General features: G+C 45.4%; 1 protein-coding gene across 2 annotated transcripts in view; it reads right to left on the bottom strand.

The window, feature by feature from the left end:
• TDRD10 (tudor domain containing 10) overlaps nt 1-22,940 on the bottom strand; it is a 109,506-nt gene that overhangs the window by 8,856 nt on the left and 77,710 nt on the right. The window contains exons 16-23 of one of the 2 annotated variants that reach the window (XM_068252324.1): nt 22,256-22,326; nt 19,115-19,277; nt 13,005-13,041; nt 7,380-7,437; nt 5,900-6,047; nt 5,682-5,821; nt 1,017-1,168; nt 214-281 (exon numbers count right to left, since the gene is read on the bottom strand). In XM_068252324.1, coding sequence (XP_068108425.1) covers nt 214-281; nt 1,017-1,168; nt 5,682-5,821; nt 5,900-6,047; nt 7,380-7,437; nt 13,005-13,041; nt 19,115-19,277; nt 22,256-22,326 — 837 coding nt within the window. Of the gene's footprint in view, nt 1-213; nt 282-1,016; nt 1,169-5,681; nt 5,822-5,899; nt 6,048-7,379; nt 7,441-13,004; nt 13,042-19,114; nt 19,278-22,255; nt 22,327-22,940 lie in introns of both variants that reach the window. The other variant, XM_068252322.1, reaches the window with a different exon arrangement.

Consider the following 22,940-nt stretch of genomic DNA (forward strand, 5'->3'; position numbering starts at 1 on the left):
TTTTGCTAAGAATTATTTTATTATACATGCATTTTAACAGAGATAATAGGAAAAACATTGAAAAAATACATCCTTTAACTGCCAGTCATGGGTGCGCGTGAATGTGCCGCAAATCAGAAGTCAGAGATAATTATCTACACCCTTGGGACGATAAGTGAAGTCCTGCTGGGCGTAGATATACTGCCACGGACAAAATTAGTGGTTAAAACTCACCTCTCTAGGGCAAGTACCACGAATTGTTCCATAGATAGTGGTTCTCAAGCAATCTGAAGCCTCAGGCCCTGAAAATATAAAGGGAATACGGTTACATGTACAGAATTACTATTATTTATTGTATTTATTAAGCACCAACTTATTATGCAGTGCTGCACAATAGATACATGGGTTAACATACAAGGTAGGACATAAAAAAAGGAAAAGAAAGGAGCTCACAACAAAACAAGATCATGCAGATAACAGTAGTTCAGTGACTTTGGTCAAGATAGAGACAGTTCTAGTCCCAAGAGAGGTGATTGATAGTAAGATTGCATAATCAAGCTGGAAACACTAGGGGGGGGGGGGGGGGGGGAGGACCCTGCCAGAGGCTTACAATCTAAAGGCTGGGGGTAGAGACAATAGGTACATCTGTTGAGAGGGTGCCCAGCAGAACGTATTATGGTGCTGATTTGGGAAGGGGGGGGGGGGGGGGGCTGGGTACGCAAGCAAGAAAAGGTGAATCTTGAGGGCTCGTTTGAAGGTATTAAAGGTGGGGCGAGTCTGATGGCTGGTGGGAGCGAATTCCAGAGAGTTGGGGCAGTCCTAGTGCAGTCCTGTAATCATCCATGTGAGTGAGATATGCGCAGTGCAAACAAGCGCAGGTCGTTGGAGGATCAGAGGGGCGGGTCGGGGTGTGCCTGTGGACAAGATCAGAGATGTAGGTCGGGCAGGTCCTGTGCACCGATTTGTAGGCCAACTACTTGTCTTCCAGAAAAAAAGGGTTAAGTGATTTTCTTCCTCACAAATACAGGTTTCCTGACCTTCCAGCATGAAGTAAGGCTGTGCCAGTGGAGGGGTCACCCAATACTGGTCTTCTAGATGGTACACTCCAGAGGTGAGTATGACCTCAGTGACGCCATAGTCCAGGAAGAAGACCACTGCATAGTCGCAGAAGACTTCAGCCACCCAACACCTGTGTGGGCACAAAGCAAACATCATTATCTGAAGAGAATTTTTTTTAATTAATTATTATTTTAGTTACTGAGACAAATACAGAGATCAGTATACTGAACGTTCTACAGTTGCAAAAGTAATGGCTGGATAGTGTACTGGTTAAGGGTTCTGCCTTTGGCATGGGAGACCAGGGTTTGAATCCTGGCTAGGTCAAGTACCTATTCAGTGAGATGTCTTTGGGCGAGACTTCCCAACGCTACATGGTAGCGCCCTCAGTGGGTGCAGCTCTTGAGCGCTTTGCGTCCAACAGGAGAAAAGCACTATACAAATGTTAGGATTAGGAGGATTAAAAGACCAAAGTGTTGCAAGTACAGTATAATCTTGTTATAGTGAACTCTGATATAGTAAACATTTGGGTATAATAAACTAAGTGTCCAAGTCCTGGCCAATCTCCATTATAAGTATAAGGGAGTAATGCTGGTATAGTAAACCCGGATATGATAGAACTTCTGTTATAGTAAACCTGGTCTTTTGGCCCCTGCGGTATTATGTATCTGGCTATAGTGGAAAGTGGGCGGGCTCATGCGTCATACGTTAGACCCATAAGCTGTGGTCAGTCGGCGAGCCACTTGCACGCTTTCTGCACACTACTCTGGGCCTGCGTGGATTATCTCAAAAGCACCAGCCTGTGAGACCTATGCTGCCTGTGTAAGGGTACGTACAGACATACGATAACGATCGTTCGTTCTGAACGATGAACGATGTTAAAGGAGGTATCGGCCGATGATCGTTTGAAGAAAGGCTACTTTGAACATCGTTCGTGTACGAACGATCTTGGAACGAGCGTTGCGTGCGCAACATGATTTATAATCTGATTTCAAAGACAAGTGTCAAAAAGAACTGTTTGAGCATGTGCAAAGCTTTGAGAACGAACGATCAACGACCGATCGTTGTACAGACATTACTTTTTGAACGATGGTCGTTGGAAAAGATCTGGCAGAATGGATCGTTCTTTACCAACGACATATCTCGTTGGTCGGTCGTTTTAACAATCGTTCGTGCACTTTTTACGAACGATCGTCGGGCAATGCCGCCGGTAACGATCGTTTTAAACGACTATAGTCGCATGTCTGTACGCACCCTAAGCTGATGCCTGATTACAGAGGGATTTGCATGTCATCTGTGACTTGCTTGTGCATGGCTGAAACGCTACAGCATCATCCAGGCAGCACAGAAATGTGGACAGAGGAGCACGCTATCAGTACTGTACCTGCATTAACTAGTGAGACCTATGCTTCCTGTGTAAGCAGTTGCAGTTGCAGTTGCATGATTATTGCATGTAAATCCTTGCATATCGCTCTAGCTTAAGGTAGCCATACACTGGTCAATTTGCCATCAGATCGACCAACAGATAGATCCCTCTCTGATCGAATCTGATCTGAGAGGGATCGTATGGCTGCCTTTACTGCAAACAGATTGTGAATCGATTTCAGCATGAAACCGATCACAATCTGTGAAGCTGCCGCCGGACCCGCCAGCTATACATTACCCGATCTGGCCGACGCTTGTCCCCCTCTGTCACCGCTGCTCCTTCTCCTGCTGGGCTCCGGCTGGCTTCACTTCTTTCTGTCCGGGTAAGATTAAACAGTAGAGGGCGCTCTACTGTTTAAACTTCCTGCTGGGACAAGAAGTTCAGTGAAGCTGCAGCCCTGGAGCCCAGCAGGAAGACAGCGGAGACCAGGGGACTCGCGCCGGCCGGAGCAGGTAATGTATTGCCGCTAGTGTCGTCTGTCGGGCATTCGAACGCCGCTATCGACGCACTCCCGACCCGCCGGCAATCGAGCAAAATCTTCCGCACGGACGGATCGACGGGAACTATTGATTTTGGACGGAAATCGATCGTTCTGTCAGCGTTTGCGCACCGATTTCACAGCAGTTTTGATCAGTGATCGAATCTGCTGTATATTGATGGGAAAATCATTAGGTGTATGAGCCCCTTTAGACACTGTACTCTTGCTGAAGCATTCAAAAGAAAGTATTACTCCCAACTATTGACTGCAATAAGATCCAGTACTACAGTATACTTTATGTGCTTGAGTATGACCATTTCTGATATAGCAAAGTTCTGATATAGTAAACCACTTTGCCTGGTCCCCTTGTAGTTTACTATAATGGGATTCTACTGTAATCAATTTCCTCCTTACGACTCCTTTTTGTAACAGTGTAAATGAATTGTCAGTTGAGTACAGCTGTGATCTCTGACCACAATTCAGTCTTCTGCTAGCTAATAGGGTGATTTTTCAGTAGCAAATCAAAGGGCTTTGCAATGGCGTGATTAGTTTTGACACTTGAAAACAAACCCCCATGTGACACGGGGCCTGATGAGATTAACATGGGTTCTTATAGTACTAAGCCTATTTATAGGATACCGGAGGTGACATGTGACATGATGAGATAGACATGCACAGTGCCTAGCACACAAATACTGTAACTAGGCTGTGTTCCTTTTTTTCTTTCTCTGCCTGAAAGAGTTAAATATCAGGTATGTAAGCGGCTGACTCAGTCCTGACAGGAAGTGACTACAGTGTGACCCTCACTGATAAGAAATTACAACTATGAAAAACACTTTCCTAGTAGAAAATGCCTTCTGAGAGCAGGAGAGAGATAAAAAGTGTCAATAGTTCATAGATTTTAGCTCTGGCATACTTCAATGAATGTGTCATTGCACAAAACAAATAAAACAGCAAAAACAATAAAACAGTTAAAACTTAAAAAGTAGATTTCAACATAAAATAAAACTGTTGCATATGTTAAAATGTCATTTTTAAGAGAAGGACGATAGATACAATTGTTTATTTCATTTGTTTATTTTTTTTATTTTTGCCTGGGGTGTCCTTTAACCTGTGTGCACTTTTTATTTTCTGCATTGTGAGGGCTGGTTCACTCTGCAAGATTTCTGCATTGTGAGGGCTGGTTCACTCTGCAAGATTTCTGCATTGTGAGGGCTGGTTCACTCTGCAAGATTTCTGCATTGTGAGGGCTGGTTCACTCTGCAAGATTTCTGCATTGTGAGGGCTGGTTCACTCTGCAAGATTTCTGCATTGTGAGGGCTGGTTCACTCTGCAAGATTTCTGCATTGTGAGGGCTGGTTCACTCTGCAAGATTTCTGCATTGTGAGGGCTGGTTCACTCTGCAAGATTTCTGCATTGTGAGGGCTGGTTCACACTGCAAGATTTCTGCATTGTGAGGGCTGGTTCACTCTGCAAGATTTCTGCATTGTGAGGGCTGGTTCACTCTGCAAGATTTCTGCATTGTGAGGGCTGGTTCACACTGCAAGATTTCTGCATTGTGAGGGCTGGTTCACTCTGCAAGATTTCTGCATTGTGAGGGCTGGTTCACTCTGCAAGATTTCTGCATTGTGAGGGCTGGTTCACACTGCAAGATTTCTGCATTGTGAGGGCTGGTTCACTCTGCAAGATTTCTGCATTGTGAGGGCTGGTTCACACTGCAAGATTTCTGCATTGTGAGGGCTGGTTCACACTGCAAGAGCTTTTTAACCTGCTTAGCGGTAAACAAGAGTACAGCTCAGGGTAGGAAAAGCATGCCAAGAGCTGTATCCCCAAGCTGAACTTGTGGTGGTCTGTGCAGAGCAATGCGCGCAGTGGGCGTTTTAACCACTTAACGACCGATAGGCGGCGGCTGGTCGTTTGTGGTTTTACATGGAAGGGTTTCCTGTCAGTTCACGGAGGGTGTCTCTGTGCGAGCCTCCGATCGCGGCTCGCAGGCTAATTGTAAACACGCAAGCAAGAAATCCCCGCTGTTTACATCAATATGACGCTGCTCTGTAAAGGAGATCGGCGATCCCCAGCCATTCAGAGGCTGAAGCCTATAAAAGGCGGCGCAGGACGCATCGCTGTCTTGTGCCGCCCATGGAGCGATGGGAGGGAGGGAAGGAGAGAGAGGAAGGAATCGTGCTGCGGAGGGGGGCTTTGAGGAGCCCCCCCCCGCTCGGCCAAACGGAGCAGCGGCGATCAGACCCCCCCCCCCAGCATGTCATCCCCTAGTGGGGGAAAAAAGAGGGGGGGTCTGGTCGCCCTGCCTTATTCCCGATCTATGCTGTGGGCTGGAGAGCCCACGCAGCACAGATCCTGCAAAACACCCCTGGTTCCTTGAGTGGTTAACTCACCTCCCGGGGGATTCCGACGTCGGGCCGCCTTTCTTCTTCCTCTCCTCCCAGACTCTGCTTCCCCTTTGTGAGCTCGCCGTCTGTCGTCATGACAACAGTCGGCAAACTCACTAAAGTGCGATTCGATTCGAGTCTGATGAAGGCAGAAAACCAAAAGCTCAAGCTTACTCTTTTAAGTTAGCCAATAAATGGTATCATCCTGGTTCAAAACTTCTTGCTTTCATTAAGCTAAGCTCCCTAAATAAGTTAGATATCCTATAATGTATAGGAGCTATCACGGCCAGCAAGTTACCAGTAGGAAACGTGGGGCACAAGTTTTTTATTTTTTCCTGTGCTCTATGCCCACCTGCTCCAGGAGCCATCATCCGCTTCGGTGAGTTTGCACTGGGCAACGCCGCGCTGCCCGCTCTGCACCTTTTGGATCTTCTGACATGGATTCTGCATCTCCAAACTCTTTCTGAGTTCAGCTAAGGCCGTGCACGTTTCCTGTGAACACACACAAAAAAAGAGTTAATGAATGGTTTGTAAAGGTTCCTTCACACCTCATATGGGACACAGTCTCACCTCGGTCATGGGTAAGGCCCAGAAATAGGGCACCCTGGGATAAACATAGGTAACAAACAGAGAAACGTCTCCTCTGGTTCTCATGATGTCCGTCAGCCAGTTCACCTCCTGTAAGCAGCCTTGGAGCATCTTGGTAAGTAACGCCCCTCTGAATAATAGAAAATGATATGACATGCATCACCAAAACCATGAAAGGACAGGTGGTGGTGAGCCACCTCAGGATGTGTGCTTTCCTTGTTGTGGTGCTGTTACTTTAGACGTGACCAATAAGAATGGGCTGCACTGGCCCATCTCACCCCCCCATACCTTGTGACATGTTCCTGACCACCCTCCTGCCTCACGACCACATCTCTGCATTCAGCCTGCCAGTCCTAAGCCTTTCCCCTGCATGCCAAGTGAAATGACACAGCTATGTAATGCAGGGGGGACCCTGCAGCAGGTGAGCGGCAGGCAGCACTCAGAAAGGGCCACCGGGCTGCTCAGGTGTGGTCGCACTGCCTACATTCTCCCTCTAAAAGGATAACTGAAGTGAGAAGATGGAGGCTGCCATATTTATTTCCCTTTACACAACACCAGTTGCCTGGCAGCCCTGATGATCTATTTGGCAGCAGTAGTGTCTGAATAACACCAGAAACATGCATGCAGATAATCTTGTCAGATCTGATTCTCTTCCAGTTTCATAAAATTATTGAATCAGGAGGTCAATCGATCCGCAATCTCAACTGATGCATTGGCACCTTTAGGCCCCTTTTACACGTATACAGGTAGTCCCCGGTTAACGAACGAGATAGGGACTGTAGGTTTTTTCTTAACCTGAATCTATTCTTAAGTCGGAACACTGTGCCAGCTCTGTCCCCTGTACCTCCAGTGTCCCCCTCTGCCCTCTGTACCTGCTTATACAAGTTAAAAGGCATTTTTTCTTTGAATTTTTTAAAATCAATTTTCTCAAAAACTACAAGTCCAATTTGAAAAATTTTTTTTTACTTGTTCCCAGGTTGGCAGGTCGTTCGTAAGTCGAGGACTGCCTGTACACTTCTTTTGCATTGCGTTCCCTTTCTGCATGCAAACAAAGTGTATGGGGCCCAGTACACTAAACGCATTGCCTAACACTGGAAGCTTCTGATTTTCTGCAACGTCCACATCACGTTACCGTGTGACTTCCGTGGTGACGCAACAGCGGCGGAATGCATTAAATGATGCAAAAATTTGACATTTGTTGGTGGAACAACGCAAATACGATGGGGAATCCGGGAATCCCAGTGACGTACTTCCTGTCCAGCAGAGAGCACCTCATTGGGCAAGAGGCAGCGAAGGGGGACGGCGCTATGCATATGGCCACGTTGGTGCACTCTGCCTACTTTTTGGAGCGAGGGGGCGGAGCAACGCACTGCAACACTATCCACATAAATAAAACCGGCCGTAGACTGCAGGGTACGTTGTAAGTGAATAGGTGCAAATAAACCATTTTGTTTTCACGCACTTCATCTCCACCGGTATTAGGAACAGCGCTCTGGCTTTCTGTTCGTCGGTTTGACCATCTTCTGGAGGGGAAAGAAAAAAAAAATGAAAATGGCACTTGGTATTCCAAGCTAAAAGGTAAAGACACTACTGCACAGATTGGTTCTTATAATCATATTCCCATATAAAAATGCCTACTATGATAAATTAAAAAAATAAACATTCCTGGAACTCATTGGCCATTCGGAAGAGATGGCACTCCAGCATATGTGGGGGAGCATAGATCTGGGAGTAGGCAACACTGAAAAGAAAATTGTAAGACCAGATCACAATCAGAATTTCAGAATCAGAAACTTTTATTTCGCCAAGCACGTCTGGGTCATGCCCGTCAGCACAGAGTTCAACCAAAGATTGTGTACAGCGAGCAGCAGAGCAATCCCGTGCTACTGATTCCCGAGTTCATAGAGCTTAAAGAGACTCTGTAACAACATTTTCAGCCTCATTTCTTCTATCCTATAAGTTCCTATACTTGTTCTAATGTGATCTTTCTTACTGCAGCCTTTCCTAGTTGCACAGTGGCTGTGTTATCTCTGTTATATAATCTAATCTTCTTTTCTCTGACAGCTTTATCAGGGTCAGGCACTCAGGCTGGAATGTGCTGCTCTACTTGTGATAGGATATAAACTATACACACTCTCTCCACGCCCCCTGCAGGCTCTGTGTGACTCACAGACTGAGCTCCTCTCAGCCTATCACATGCCATGTTTTTTGTTTGTAAACACTGCATAAAACTGGCAATTACAAGCCAGGATTGCAGCAGGGAGTGGCAGAAACAGCACAGAGGGGCCCAGGAGAACATAATGAATAGAATGGTATGCTTTTTATTGTAAGAATTTTACAGTACAGATTCTCTTTAAAGAGTTGAGTTTAAATGAGAACTGTAGTGAGAGGTATAAGGAGGCTGCCATATTGATTTCCTTTTAAGCAATACAAGTTGCCTGGCTACCCTGCAGATCCTCTGCCTCCAATACTTTTAGCCTTAGACCCGGAACAAGCATGCAGCAGATCAGGTGTTTATGACATTTTTGTCTGATCTGACAAGATTAGCTGCATGCTTGTTTCTGGTGTGATTCACACTACTGCAGGCAAATAGACCAGCAGGGCTGCCAGGCAACTGGTATTGCTTAAAAGGAAATTAATATGGCAGTCTCCATATACCTCTCACTACAGTTCTCCTTTAAAGAGTTCACAGCTGAGGGGAAGAAGTTGTTCCCGTGTCTTGTGGTCCTGGTGGAGATGGACTGGAACCTAGTGAAGAAGCGGAAGCCTGGGTGTGAGGGATCATTGGCGATCCTCAGAGCTCTGGAACGCAGTCTGGCGTTGTAGAGTTGGTCCAGAGGGGGAAGTGGTCTCCCGATGATTTTCTCTGCTGATCTGATGACCCTCTGTAGTTTGTATCTGTCACTGGCAGAGGAGCCAGCAAACCAGACCAGGATGGAGGAGCAGAGCACAGAGTCAATTGTGTAGAGTAGAAGCTCGTTAACTGACACCGTTTTGGCTACACAGTGTTGTTTACCTTTTGTAAAATAAAGAATATTGTGATGTGAAGCACAATCTGGTCTTACAATCTTCTTTTTACTGTGAAAAATGCACGTTCAAAATAATGATCTGATGAATTACACTTGAGGGCCCTTTTACAGAGGCGGTACGGTGTGGTAAATTTGCCCTATACTATTGCAGGATTTGTATCAGCTGTAAAATGTTTTTTTCTTTAAAGGTTATTATGCTGTTGATTATCTTTCAGAGCAGAGAGGAATTTTAGGTCTGATTTAAAGACACTCTGAAGCGAGTTAAAATCCATGTTTTTAACTTTTATTTACCACTTCACCACTGAGGGGTTTTACCCCCTGAGCACCAGAGCAATTTTCACCTTTCAGCACTCCTTCCATTCATTCGTCTATAACTTTATCATTACTTATCACAATGAAATGAACTATATCTTGTTTTTTTCCCCACCAATTAGGCTTTCTTTAGGTGCGACATTATGCCAAGAATTATTTTATTCTAAATGTGTTTTAATGGGAAAATAGGAAAAAATTAATTATTTTTCAGTTTTCAGCCATTATAGTTTTTAATAATGTCCCTATCACAATGTTTGGCGCCAATATTTTATTTGGAAATAAAGGTGCATTTTTTTCAGTTTTGCGTCCATCCCTAATTACAAGCCCATAGTTTATAAAGTAAGTGTTATACCCTCCTGACATAAATATTTAAAAAGTTCAGTCCCTAAGGTAACTATTTATGTATTTTTTTTAATTGTAAATGTTTTAATTTTTTTTTAATTACAAAAAAAAAAAATGGGGAGTGTGGGAGGTAATGAGTTAATTTTTTGTGTAGAAGTAATTCATTTGTATGTGAAAAATGTTTAGGGTGTAGTTTTAGGGCCTGATTCACAAAGCGGTGATAACTCAGTTATCACGCCTAAAAGACTTTAGGCGTGATAACCTTTGCACTAGCAAAGTTATCATGGCTTTGTGCTCTAACTCGCGCGAAGCTCCCGTGCGCAAAGTTTTTACGCGCGCAAAGTCCCATAGGGCTTAATGGGCACTTCACGCTTACGCGCGCAAAACTTTGCGCGCGGGAGTTCGCGCGAATTCCTTCAGATCACGCCTAAACTAAGTTTAGGCGTGATAAAGGGCTTTTCACAGGCGTGCAAAGTGTTTGCACCGCTTTGTGAATCAGGCCCTTACTATTTGGCCACAAGATGGCAACAGTAACTTCCGGACGCTTGGAGGAAGTACTAGGAGGCTGGGTAAGTTTTTTTTTTTCACAATGATCGCGCTGCTTAGCGGAAAAGCAGCGGATCATTGCGGGGCTTAGATCAAAGAACGGGAATGGATTTTCCCGTTCATTGATCTCCGGGCGAGCGGCGGGCAGCGTGTTTACCCGCGGGAGTGCGCGCTAGAGCGAGCGGGAGCACGGGCAGCGGCGGGAGCGCGGAAAGTACGGATTTCTACGTCCCTGGGGGTTAAAGGATGGAAAAAGGGACGGAGAAATTCGTACGGGTGGGGGTAAAGTGGTTAAGCCCTATAGCTAGTGCTAAACTGCCACATCCCTGCAGCAAAACAAGGGTTTTATACCCCCTAATCACAGGGCAATAATCCACGACGTTCTTAATGGTGGATTTTGCTGCCCAGGGAGGCAGAGCTTAGGGCTGTAGCTCTGCCTCCAGTCGCATCAATCCACCGAGGATCTCCGTCTCCTCCCCTCTCAGTGAAGGAAGACTGAGAAGGGCGGGGAGAGGAGGCGATCAGCGGGGATTGATGCGACTGGAGGCAGAGCTACAGCCCTAAGCTCTGCCTCAATCATGAAGTGCTCCCCCCGCAATTAGCCCAGGGGATTTGGGGGGTATAAACTCCTCGTTTTGCCGCGGGGATTTGGTGTTTTAGCACTAGCTATAGTGCTTAAAGGGAACCAGAGAGGATGAGATATACATACCTGGGGCTTCCTCCAGCCCCATACGCACGGATCGCTCCCACGCCGCCGTCCTCCGCTGCCTGGATCCGCCGCCACCGGGTCCCGTCATTGCCGCGAGTCGGCAAGTCGGCCGGCGGACGCGGCCAATTCTCCGCATCACAGGGTGCTCTCCCTATACAGATACGCATGTGGCTGCTTGCTGCGCAGCCGCATGCGTACATGTATGGAGGGAGCCCCTGTGATGCGGACAATTGGTCGCGTCCGCCGGAAGTGACGGGCCCGGTACCGGCGGATCCAGGAAGCTGAGGACGGCGGCGTGGGAGCGATTCAGGCTTATGGGGCTGAAAGAAGCCCCAGGTATGTATAAAATCTTTGCCCTTTTTCACCCCTCGTTCCTCTCTGGTTCCCTTTAAAGGGAATCTGTACTGAGTAAAATTATTTTGAATAAACATATGAGGTAACTTCAAATGAACATTACATAGTTAGCTTACCATCAGTTCCTCTCAGAAGCTCACCATTTTCTTCCGACAATGATCCCTTCCAGTTCTGACAAAATTTTGTCAGAACTGAAATATATCAGTTGCTGTCAGTTATAGGTGAGAGGACAACTGATGTGCCAGTTAATGTCCATGTTTCCCTGTGGCTCAAGTGGGCGATGTTACAGTTTAACAGTGTGCTGACCAGGAAGCTGTTATGGGGTAATGGACATTTTCAAAATGGAGGACGGAGAATACCCTTGATCACAGTGGATAAATGGGACGCAGGAGAGGAGAAAATGATTGACGAGTAGTCTACACGGGAGGTAAGTATGACTTGTGTATGTTTATTTTGTCTTTTAATTTTCAGTTCAGGTTTTCTTTAAAGAGAAACTCCGACCAAGAATTGAACTTTATCCCAATCAGTAGCTGATACTCCCTTTTACATGAGAAATCTATTCCTTTTCACAGACAGACTATCAGGGGGCGCTGTATGGCTGATGTTGTGGTGAAACCCCTCCCACAAGAAACTCTGAGGATCGTGGTACTCCTGGCAGTTTCCTGTCTGGGAACCTTGCTGCATCGTGGGAAATAGCTGTTTACAGCTGTTTCCAACTGCCAAAAAGCATGCAGCAGCTACATCACCTGCCAGCAGTAAACATGTCACCATGTAATAAATGTCAGAATGTAAATCAGGGATTTAAAAGATTTTACAATGGGCAAACACTGACTAAATCATTTATACATAATTAGTGTAAAAATGAAGCACTTTTTACATTATTTTCACTGGAGTTCCTCTTTAAAGCGGTATTGTCACCATAAAAATCAAATTTCAACAGCAACTGGTCTGAGTGTATTAAGTGATAAAGATGCTAATCCTGCATTCAAAACTTGCAAAACTTTTTCTGCTGTTATGGTTTGGAGTTATCACATACTTAAGGAGCACTGGCCCTTTAGTAGTCAGTGCCAAACAGTTGAATGCTGGGGGGTTCTTTTTATCTATAATATTTTCCTCCTCTTCCATTTATTTCCCTGCCTAGCTGCTTATCTGAAACACCTCTGCTCACTTGTGTTTACAAGCAAGGCTCAGGTGACTCAGTGATTGGAGGAGAAAAGAAAAAAAAAAGTCAGTGCAGTTCCTAGTATACATCTCAATGGGAGTGTCTGAAGACTCTGGGAGGAGGGCAGCTAATGAATACACAATGAGCAAGAGAAGGGAGGGGGGAAAACAAGCGCCAGGGAGAATGTCAGCATTAGCTTGGCAAGATGGCCACTGCCTAGAATAGGATTTTCTGCTTTTCCTTTATAAAATTCACAGGAATTGTTACGTGGATAGCACAATACATCTGTTATGTAAGTAGAAGTAGTATTTATCTACTTATATATGTTTTTTTATTTCTAGGTTAGCATGGGTGTCGCTTGTTCTTTAACATAAATAAAAGATAAAAACAAGGATTTTAACTCGCTTCAGTCTCTCTTTAAGGGCTCTGCCTCTGACACACGAAATCAGGGTTCGAATCTTGGCTTTTCCTGTTCAGTAAGCCAGCCCCTTATTTAGTGAGGAGACTTTGGGCGAGACTCTCTAACACTGACACTGACTAAAGAGCGCACTCTAGTGGCTGCAGCTCTAGCACTTTGAGTCCGCCAGGAGAAAAGTGCGATATAAATGTTCTGTGTCTTGTCTATAGTCTTACCTCCATTTCCATGAAGTTGTGGAACTGGCTCCAAAGCCTGGGGGAAAAGTAAAGAGAATTTTAGTGTCAGCATCATGACAGAAACATAAACGTAAGTTCTGCAGAGTAATGTCCTCTGAAGCACCAGGCTGCTGGCGGGGGAAACCTTATACCAGCCTTCCTAGATCTTTTCACCCTGGAGGAACCCTTCAAATAATTTTGGGATCTCAGGGAATCTCCGCAGAAACGGAGGGAGGGGGGGATTTATATGATAGTGGGATTGGACATTAAAAGTGGGTGAGCTTAAAGGTCACCCAAGGCGAAAACAAACAAATGAAATAAACAACTGAATCTATCTTCCTTCTCCTAAAAATTACTTTTTAAGATATTCCAAATTTTATTTTATGTTTAAATCTACTTTTTAAGTTTTAACTGTTATTGTTTTTGCTCAATGACACATTCATTAATGTATGCCAGAGCTAAAATCTATGAACTATCGACCCTTTGTATCTCTTCCCTGCTCTCAGAAGCCATTTTCTGCTAGGAAAGTGTTTTATAGTTAATACAATACAATACAATAACATTTCTATAGCGCTTTTCTCCCATAGGACTCAAAGTGCTTAGGCTCTCTCAGATTCAGTAATTAGTAGGATGAAGTATTCACACAACAAAAGTTATATTTCTGCAAATGCCAGACTGAACAGGTGGGTTTTCAGTGTGGATTTAAACACATCCAGGGATGGGGCTGTCCTGATCTGTTGAGGTAAGGAGTTCCAAAACGTAGGGGCAGCATGACAGAAGGCTCTGGGACCAAAAGTTTCAAAGTGGACTCTGGGTATGACTAGATTATTAGAACCTGTGGATCTGAGAATGCGGGGATTGCTACGCAGCTGTAACATATCTTTCATGTATCCAGGGCCTAGATTATTCAGGGATTTAAATGTCAGTAGGCCGATCTTGAATAGGACCCTCCATTCTATAGGTAGCCAGTGAAGGGAATGCAGGACTGGCGTTATGTGGCAGTGACGGGGTTGGTTGGTTAGCAGTCTGGCAGCAGTATTCTGTATCAGCTGAAGGAGGTACAAGGCCTTTTTTGGAAGGCCAGTGTAGAGAGCATTGCAGTAGTCCAGTCAGGATGTGATGAAGGCGTGGACTAAGGTTGGCAGATCTTCTGGGGGTATGAGGTGCTTGATTTTTGCAATGTTCTTCAGGTGAAAATAGGATGATTTCACCACAGCAGAGATTTGAGTTCTGAAGTTTAAATACCCATCAATTAGAACTCCCAGGCTACGCACATGATCAGAGCTGCGTAGATCTGTGCCTCCTATTCCCAGTGGTGAAGACTGCAAGTTAAGTTGTTTTGTTATCATGCTCTGCCCTCCAATCAGAAGGACTTCAGTTTTGTCTGCATTTAGTTTCAGGCAGTTGTCATTCATCCATTGCTGTAGTTCACGTAAGCAGGCGTTTATAGTTAGAGTTGGGCCTGTCACACCAGGCTTGAAGGGAAGATATAGTTGGGTGTCGTCTGCATAGCAGTGGTATGTCAGGCCATGTTTTTGGATTAGTTTTCCCAACGGTAGCATGTAAATCGTGAAAAGCAGGGGAGAGAGGATTGAGCCCTGGGGCACCCTATACTTAAGTGTTACAGGGGTGGACAGGAAGGGCCCCATAGACACTTTGTGGGTTCTGCCACTCAAGAAGGATTGGAACCACTGAAGTACTATGCCATCAATGCCGCAGTATTCCTGTAGCCTGTTTATCAAGATGTCATGGTCAACTGTGTCAAAGGCTGCAGAAAGGTCTAGCAGTATGAGGATCGAGCACTCTCCTCTGTCTCTTGCCATGAGCAGGTGGTTGCATATTTGGATGAGGGCAGTTTCAGTGCTGTGGTGTTTCCTGAAGCCAGACTGGAATGGGTCATAACTGTTATTTTGTAGGATTCTGGCTTCTAGCTGGAGGTATACAGCTTTTTCAATTAGCTTGCCCAGAAAGGGGAGGTTAGAGACAGGTCTGTAGCTGGTCATTGCATCTGGGTCCAGGGAGGGTTTTTTGAGGAGAGGCCTGATGATTGCTTCCTTCAGTAAAGCAGGAAATATCCCTGATTGTAAGGAACAGTTAACAATTTTGAGGAATACCGGTACGAACAGGTCGGGGCAGTTCAACATGAACTGTGTTGGGCCAGGATCCAGGTCACAGGTAGTTAGGCGGACGTGAAGGAGGATGCTTGATGTGACTTCTTCATCAATTTCTTTGAAGTTTGACCAAGGTGTTACGTTGTCTCTGCTAATGGTCTTCGGCGCTATATTAGGCTCAGATGCTGTAAGTTGGATGGCGGACCTTATAGCGGAGACTTTGTCTGTGAAGAAATGGGCAAATTGGTCACAGAGGTCCTTTGAAGACTCGATATTAAGTTTTTGACATGCTGGGTTGCAGAGTTTTTCCACTGTGCGGAACAGTTGGGCTGGTTTGTTAACTGCATTTGCAATCTCTTGTGATAGAAAGGATGATTTTTTTCCCGTGATTACCTTTTGGTAGCTCTTCAAGTGGAAGATTAAGGCACGTTTGTCTTCTGGGGACTGAGATTTGCGCCACAGCCTCTCAAGTTTTCGGCCTTGTCTTTTCAGCTCTTTTATAGCGTTATCAAACCACTGTGCATGATGGTGTGGAGTAAGATATTTGGTGCGCAGAGGAGAAATGGTCTCAAAGGTGGAGGACACACATTTGTTGTATTTAAACACCAGAGTATCAGGGTCCAAGCTGGAGTCAGTCAATTCATCAAAGCTAAGGTTATCTCGGATATGTTGAGGTGTTAGCCCTTTTAAGCGGCGATATTTTATTTGATTCTTGACCTGAAGTCTGAGTATTTTTCTGGTGGGCGGTAGATCAGCAATATGTTAATGTTTTCCTCAGCTGAAAGTTGCACCCCCAAGCATGCAAACGAGTTGGTAGGACCTACAGTAAGTAGTCTGATTTTCAAAGCTGATCTAAAGCTAAGTGCAACCCCTCCTCCCCTGCGTTCTTTCCTGTTGCAGTATATCACGGAATAGTTTGTTGGCACAGCTGCCTCCAGGGTGGGGCCAACAGGTTCAGAAAGCCAGGTTTCAGTCAGGCAGGCCAGATCAGAAGACTCTATTAGATCATGTATGATTGCTGTTTTGTTGTTTATTGATCTGACGTTGCAGAGGACAGCCTTGATGGGGCTACCCTGGGAGCTGAGGTCTGAGATTTTCTTATCAGTTATGGTCACACTGTAGTCACTTCCTGATATTTAACTCTTTCAGACAGAGAAAGAAAAAAAAGGAACACAGCAGTTATTACTGTACATACCCATGTCTATCTCATCCTGTCACATGTCAATGCGTGTATCCTTTAACCACCCTGGCGTTCTATTGATTTTCTGCCAGGGTGGCTGCGCAGCAGTATTTGTTGAATTTTTTTTTTTTTTTATATTTATGCCCAGAAGTGAAAGCACCTTTATCTATGCCCACGAGGAAAAGATCCTTGCTCTACACTATGAGGAAAGGCAGCTTTATCTACGCCCACAAAGAGAAGCATCTTTATCTACGCCGACAAGGAGGAGCACCTTTATCTATGCCCACGAGGAGGAGCACCTTTATCTACTCCCACAAGGAGGAGCACCTTTATCTAGGCCCACGAGGAGGAGCACCTTTATCTACTCCCACAAGGAGGAGCACCTTTATCTAGGCCCACGGAGAGAAGCACCTTTATCTATGACCACGAGGAGAAGCCCCTTTATCTATGCCCACGAGGAGGAGCCCCTTTATCTATGCCCACGAGGAGAAGCACCTTTATCTACTCCCATGAGGAGGAGCACCTTTATCTAGGCCCACGAAGAGAAGCACCTTTATCTATGCCCACGAGAAGCACCTTTATCTACTCCCACAAGGAGGAGCACCTTTATCTATGCCCACGAGGAGAAGCACCTTTATCTATGCCCACGAGAAGCACCTTTATCTACTACCACAAGGAGGAGCACCTTTATCTATGCCCACGAAGAGAAGCACCTTTATCTACTCCCACAAGGAGGAGCACCTTTATCTATGCCCACGAGGAGGAGCACCTTTATCTACGCCCACGAAGAGAAGCACCTTTATCTATGCCCACGAGGAGGAGCACCTTTATCTACACCCACGAGGAGGAGCACCTTTATCTATGCCCATGAGGAGAAGCACCTTTATCTATGCCCACGAGAAGGAGCACCTTTATCTACGCCCATGAGGAGGAGCCCCTTTATCTACGCCCACGAAGAGAAGCACCTTTATCTATGCCCACGAGGAGGAGCACCTTTATCTACACCCACGAGGAGGAGCACCTTTATCTACACCCACGAGGAGAAGCACCTTTATCTATGCCCACGAGGAGGAGCACCTTTATCTACGCCCATGAGGAGGAGCACCTTTATCTACGCCCACGAGGAGGAGCACCTTTATCTATGCCCACGAGGAGCACCTTTATCTACGCCCACGAGGAGGAGCACCTTTATCTACGCCCACAAGGAGAAGCACCTTTATCTACACCCACGAGGAGAAGCACCTTTATCTACACCCACGAGGAGGAGCACCTTTATCTACACCCACGAGGAGGAGCACCTTTATCTACACCCACGAGGAGAAGCACCTTTATCTACACCCACGAGGAGGAGCACCACTATCTACACCCACGAGGAGGAGCACCTTTATCTATGCCCACGAGGAGGAGCACCTTTATCTACGCCCACGAGGAGGAGCACCTTTATCTACGCCCACAAGGAGAAGCACCTTTATCTACACCCACGAGGAGGAGCACCACTATCTACACCCACGAGGAGGAGCACCTTTATCTACACCCACGAGGAGGAGCACCTTTATCTACACCCACGAGGAGAAGCACCTTTATCTACACCCACGAGGAGGAGCACCACTATCTACACCCACGAGGAGGAGCACCTTTATCTATGCCCACGAGGAGGAGCACCACTATCTACACCCACGAGGAGAAGCACCTTTATCTACACCCACGAGGAGGAGCACCTTTATCTATGCCCACGAGGAGAAGCACCTTTATGTACACCCACGAGGAGAAGCACCTTTATCTATGCCCACGAGGAGAAGCACCTTTATCTATGCCCACGAGGAGGAGCACCTTTATCTACGCCCATGAGGAGGAGCACCTTTATCTACGCCCATGAGGAGGAGCACCTTTATCTATGCCCACGAGGAGGAGCACCTTTATCTACGCCCACGAGGAGGAGCACCTTTATCTACGCCCACGAGGAGAAGCACCTTTATCTACACCCACGAGGAGGAGCACCTTTATCTACACCCACGAGGAGGAGCACCTTTATCTACACCCACGAGGAGAAGCACCTTTATCTACACCCACGAGGAGGAGCACCACTATCTACACCCACGAGGAGGAGCACCTTTATCTATGCCCACGAGGAGGAGCACCTTTATCTACGCCCACGAGGAGGAGCACCTTTATCTACGCCCACGAGGAGAAGCACCTTTATCTACACCCACGAGGAGGAGCACCACTATCTACACCCACGAGGAGGAGCACCTTTATCTACACCCACGAGGAGGAGCACCTTTATCTACACCCACGAGGAGAAGCACCTTTATCTACACCCACAAGGAGGAGTACCACTATCTACACCCATGAGGAGGAGCACCTTTATCTATGCCCACGAGGAGGAGCACCACTATCTACACCCACGAGGAGAAGCACCTTTATCTACACCCACGAGGAGGAGCACCTTTATCTATGCCCACGAGGAGAAGCACCTTTATCTACACCCACGAGGAGAAGCACCTTTATCTACACCCACGAGGAGGAGCACCTTTATTTACACCCACGAGGAGGAGCACCTTTATCTATGCCCACGAGAAGCACCTTTATCTGCGCCCACGAGGAGAAGCACCTTAATCTGCGCCCACCAGGAGAAGCACCTTTATTTAACTGTTCACGCATCAGAAGGACACATACTCCATGCGTAATACTGGGTCCTCAACAGAACAACAAAATAGCGCAATCATTCATTCTGCACTCTTTCAATGAATAAACACACAAAACAGAAGGCCCCACAGCAACCATGATTTCTTTCAAGAAAAACCCGAACATCTCATTACCGGCATCGGTGGGAGCTCTGTGTCGGTATCGGTCTCTGGCAATGTGTTGCTTGTAGTACATAAAGGAATCAGATTCAGAAGACGTCCTTTAAACGTGGAGCGGCCAAACTCTTTCACAGCACTGATCATATTCTGGTATGAAGCCACCTCCACAATAGCCATACTACAGCAGAAACAAAGTATGATGTATACACAGAAGAGGCTTAGGGTGCGTACACACAACCAACTGTGATTGGCCAACTTGACCATTTCCGTGTAGTATGAGAGCTTGCCTGCACAATCTGTACATAGTACAGGTGGTCCCCTACTTACAAAACGGCGCATTCATTTAAATAAAGGCCGCTGCTGTGAAGTATCGCGACCATGATACTTCACTAGCGCGGCCGCAGTAATTGCATACTAACTGTGTTAATTAACATAGTAGCGGGCTAGCTGGTGAAGTATCACGGCCGCGATATACCACAGCAGCGGCCATTATTTAAAGGAATGCGCGTTGCTAAGGAAGCAACACACGTAACTAAATAAAGCACGCTATGCAGCAAGGAGCGAGTGTCGCGTGCATAGTGGCCGCTAATTGTTTCTAACATTTTTTGAATCGAGTGTTTTAAACTACTTATTGCAGCTTATACAATACAGTAACATTTAAAAAAACAAATCTACATATATAAAATTGGATGTATGTGTGTGTGTACAGTATGTGCCGCGATCACTCGAAAACGGCTTGACCAATTTGAACGAAACTTGGCACACAGATCCCTTACTACCTGGGATGATATGTTCTGGGGGTCTCGCGGCCCCCCTGCACACATGGGCGGAGCTACAAACAGCAAATCAGATTCCACCCATTCATGTCAATGGAAAAAATGTAAAAGGCTGCCATTCTCACAGTAATCAAGCCAGAGTCCCCACACTTGGCACAGTTGGTCACTTGGTGACAGAGGTTACAAATCCAGGAAAAGTGGGCGGAGCATAAAACAGCCAATCAAATTTCAGCCATTCATTTTAAATGGGAAAATGTAAACTGCAGCCATTCTTAGACTGTTAATCGCAGGGTTCTCAAACTTGCCACACTTGGTCACTGGGTGAATGTGATTAAGATTCAAGAAAGTGGGTGGAGCCTACAACAACCAATCAAAATTCACCTATTGATTTTCAAGGGGAATATTTGACTTCTGCAATTCTTACACTATTAATGGCAGAGGCTTCAAACTTGCTACAGTCGGTCATTGGGTGACTGGGGCCCAAATTCACTAAAGGGCGGGGCCACAAACAGCCAATCAGATTTCATTGGTGCATAAACTGCTTCCAGTCACACATTTTTTTATGCCAGGAACCCGAAAGTTTGCAAACTTGGTCAGTGAACGACTGTGTGTCAAGGTTACAAAAAGTGGGCGGAGCCAAAACACATTTCACTGGAAAAATATAAACTGCAGCCATTCTTACACTGTTAATGGCAGGGTTCTCAAACTTTGCCCAGATGATCACTGGGTGACTGAGATTATTTAGGGATGTAGGTGGAGCCTATAATAGCCAATCAAAATTCATCTGTTGACTTTCAAGGGGAATATTTAAATTGCTGTCTCAAACCTGCTACAGTTGATCATTGGGTCACTGGGGCTCAAATGCTGGAGAGGGGCAGATCGTCAAACAGTTACTTAAATGTATCTATCTAAACTTCGGATGCGTCTGCATTTCTCTCCACGGAACTTTAAAGCTCTGTGTGTAACCCTTCCAATGCTGGTCTAGTAAAAAAAAAATGCTGGTTGCATATAATATGCTGTAAATAATGTTTTAGAGCAAAGCTGAAATGCAGGGTTATATTCCGCTTTAAAGAGGCCCTGTAGTGACATATAGTAGATTGCAGTAAATTATTCAGGATACCCACGTTTACTATAATTATCCTGGTTTCAGCATCAGAAACATTTCTTATAGCTATATGTTGCTGTATACTTGTATATAGCCCCGCCCTCATAGTGATGTCATAGCCTAGGCTATTTAACTATGTCGAACTGAACTAACAGCACTGTGTCAGTAAAAAGTGGTGTCAAGTAGGGATGAGCTTTACGAATTCTCTGGAATTCAATTTTCCCGATCAGAAATCAGCTTTTTCGTGGCAGAAATCGAAAGTCCATGGAAATCCACATCACAGAGACTCGGAAATGTTAGGCCAGTCACATGACTCAGAAGTACTGGACCAATCAGAGAATCTGTATTTTTTACGCAGTAATCAGAATACTGCAAAACTTTTAGTCCAATCGTAATACTCTGAAGGCCGATCAGAGAATGCAGGAGTTTACCGCGGTTGCCAATTGGAAATGCGGATTACACATAATTGTGGATTATAAAAAAAGCGGGTTCCGCAAAAGACAATGTTTTTTTCACAATTAAAGGGGCGCTATAGTGAAAAGTAGGCTACTGAGATAACACTGGTAGCGTGTACCTAATATAAGGAGGATCAGATATTAAGAGTTTTTGTCTATTTGAAAGGTTTTAGGAAGCATATGCATAGATCATGTGTGTCTGCTGTGCTGTAACAGCTCACCTTGCTGAAATTGTAAACGACATCGGAATATAGGCAGAGGCTGATCAGTGAGTGCTGGGGAAGATCGTAAATAAAGAAATAAGCAAGATAAATTACTTGTTTACACTGGGCTTGGCTCCATCTGCTTCTAGTGCTGTGATCTTCCCCAGGACTTGCTGAACAGCCTGCATCTCCCATAAAGCGTCAGCAGGGAGAAATACTGTTACAGAGTCAGCAGAGGGAGGAGGACATCACATAGTTTGAAATGTGACGGGCAGGATCTCTGCATATGCCAATGATTCTAAACTTCTTGCATGTGCTCTCTAAACTTTCAAGCAGACATTAAAAAAAAACTGCTTAGTATCTGATGCTCCTTATATTAGATACATGCTACTAGGGTTATCCCAGTAACCTAATGTGTACCACAGTGCCCCTTTAACTAACTTTATTTAAAAAAAAATACATTCCATAGAAATCTGAAAGTTGGAAATTCAGAATTCGACAGTTATTTAGAGGATTTTTCATGAAATTAAAGTGCACTTTTTATCATATTCGCCATGAGCCCCTCACATTTGGCATTCTTCTGAACAGCTACACTGAAGCTGCCGCAATGGCCGTACCTTGCATCATCCTGTCGCATTGTCCATGCGTTTATCGGCTTGTAATGCTCAAACAGCAGCATGACAACTTCCTGTAAAGAGAAGGTGGGGAAGACAAGGATATACCCAAGAGGTCAGCATGGAGCGGTAATGGGAGGGTCTACAAGTGAGGAGGAGGAGCAAGGGAAACAGGCCGCAATAGCTTTATTCTACATTTGCAGAAAGCCGTTTCTGCTTGATCGGAATATGGCAGCTATTTTCATTTTAGGCTAGGGAAAAAAACAATGCCACTCCTATTAAATCAATTCTGCTCATTTATAACACAACCAGGCTGAATATAATTCAAAAATATAAATAAACACGGTATAACGTGTACTCATCAAAAAGGTGTATATAGCTTTAATAGTTTTCCAAAGTGACAATACAAAAAATTTAAAACAACAGCTTTATGTTTATCTTCTGCATTCATACAAGGAAAAAAAATACAGAGAAAGGAGGAGGGGAAGGGAAAAGGGGGGAGAAGGAGAGTGTGGTAGGAGGAGGAAAGGGTGTGGCTAAGGGTATGAATTAGGATGTAAAAAGGGAGAGCGGGATAAAGGGACAGGGAAAGGTGGGTAAAGGGTCCAGGGAAAAAGTGGGGGGAGGGGAAAAGGAAGGATAGAGAGGGCAATAAAAGGTCTGGTGAGCAGAGGAAGTAGGAAAGGGA

This window comes from Hyperolius riggenbachi, chromosome 9 (genome assembly GCF_040937935.1).
Source record: "Hyperolius riggenbachi isolate aHypRig1 chromosome 9, aHypRig1.pri, whole genome shotgun sequence".
In the NCBI taxonomy this organism is placed as follows: Eukaryota; Metazoa; Chordata; class Amphibia; order Anura; family Hyperoliidae; genus Hyperolius; species Hyperolius riggenbachi.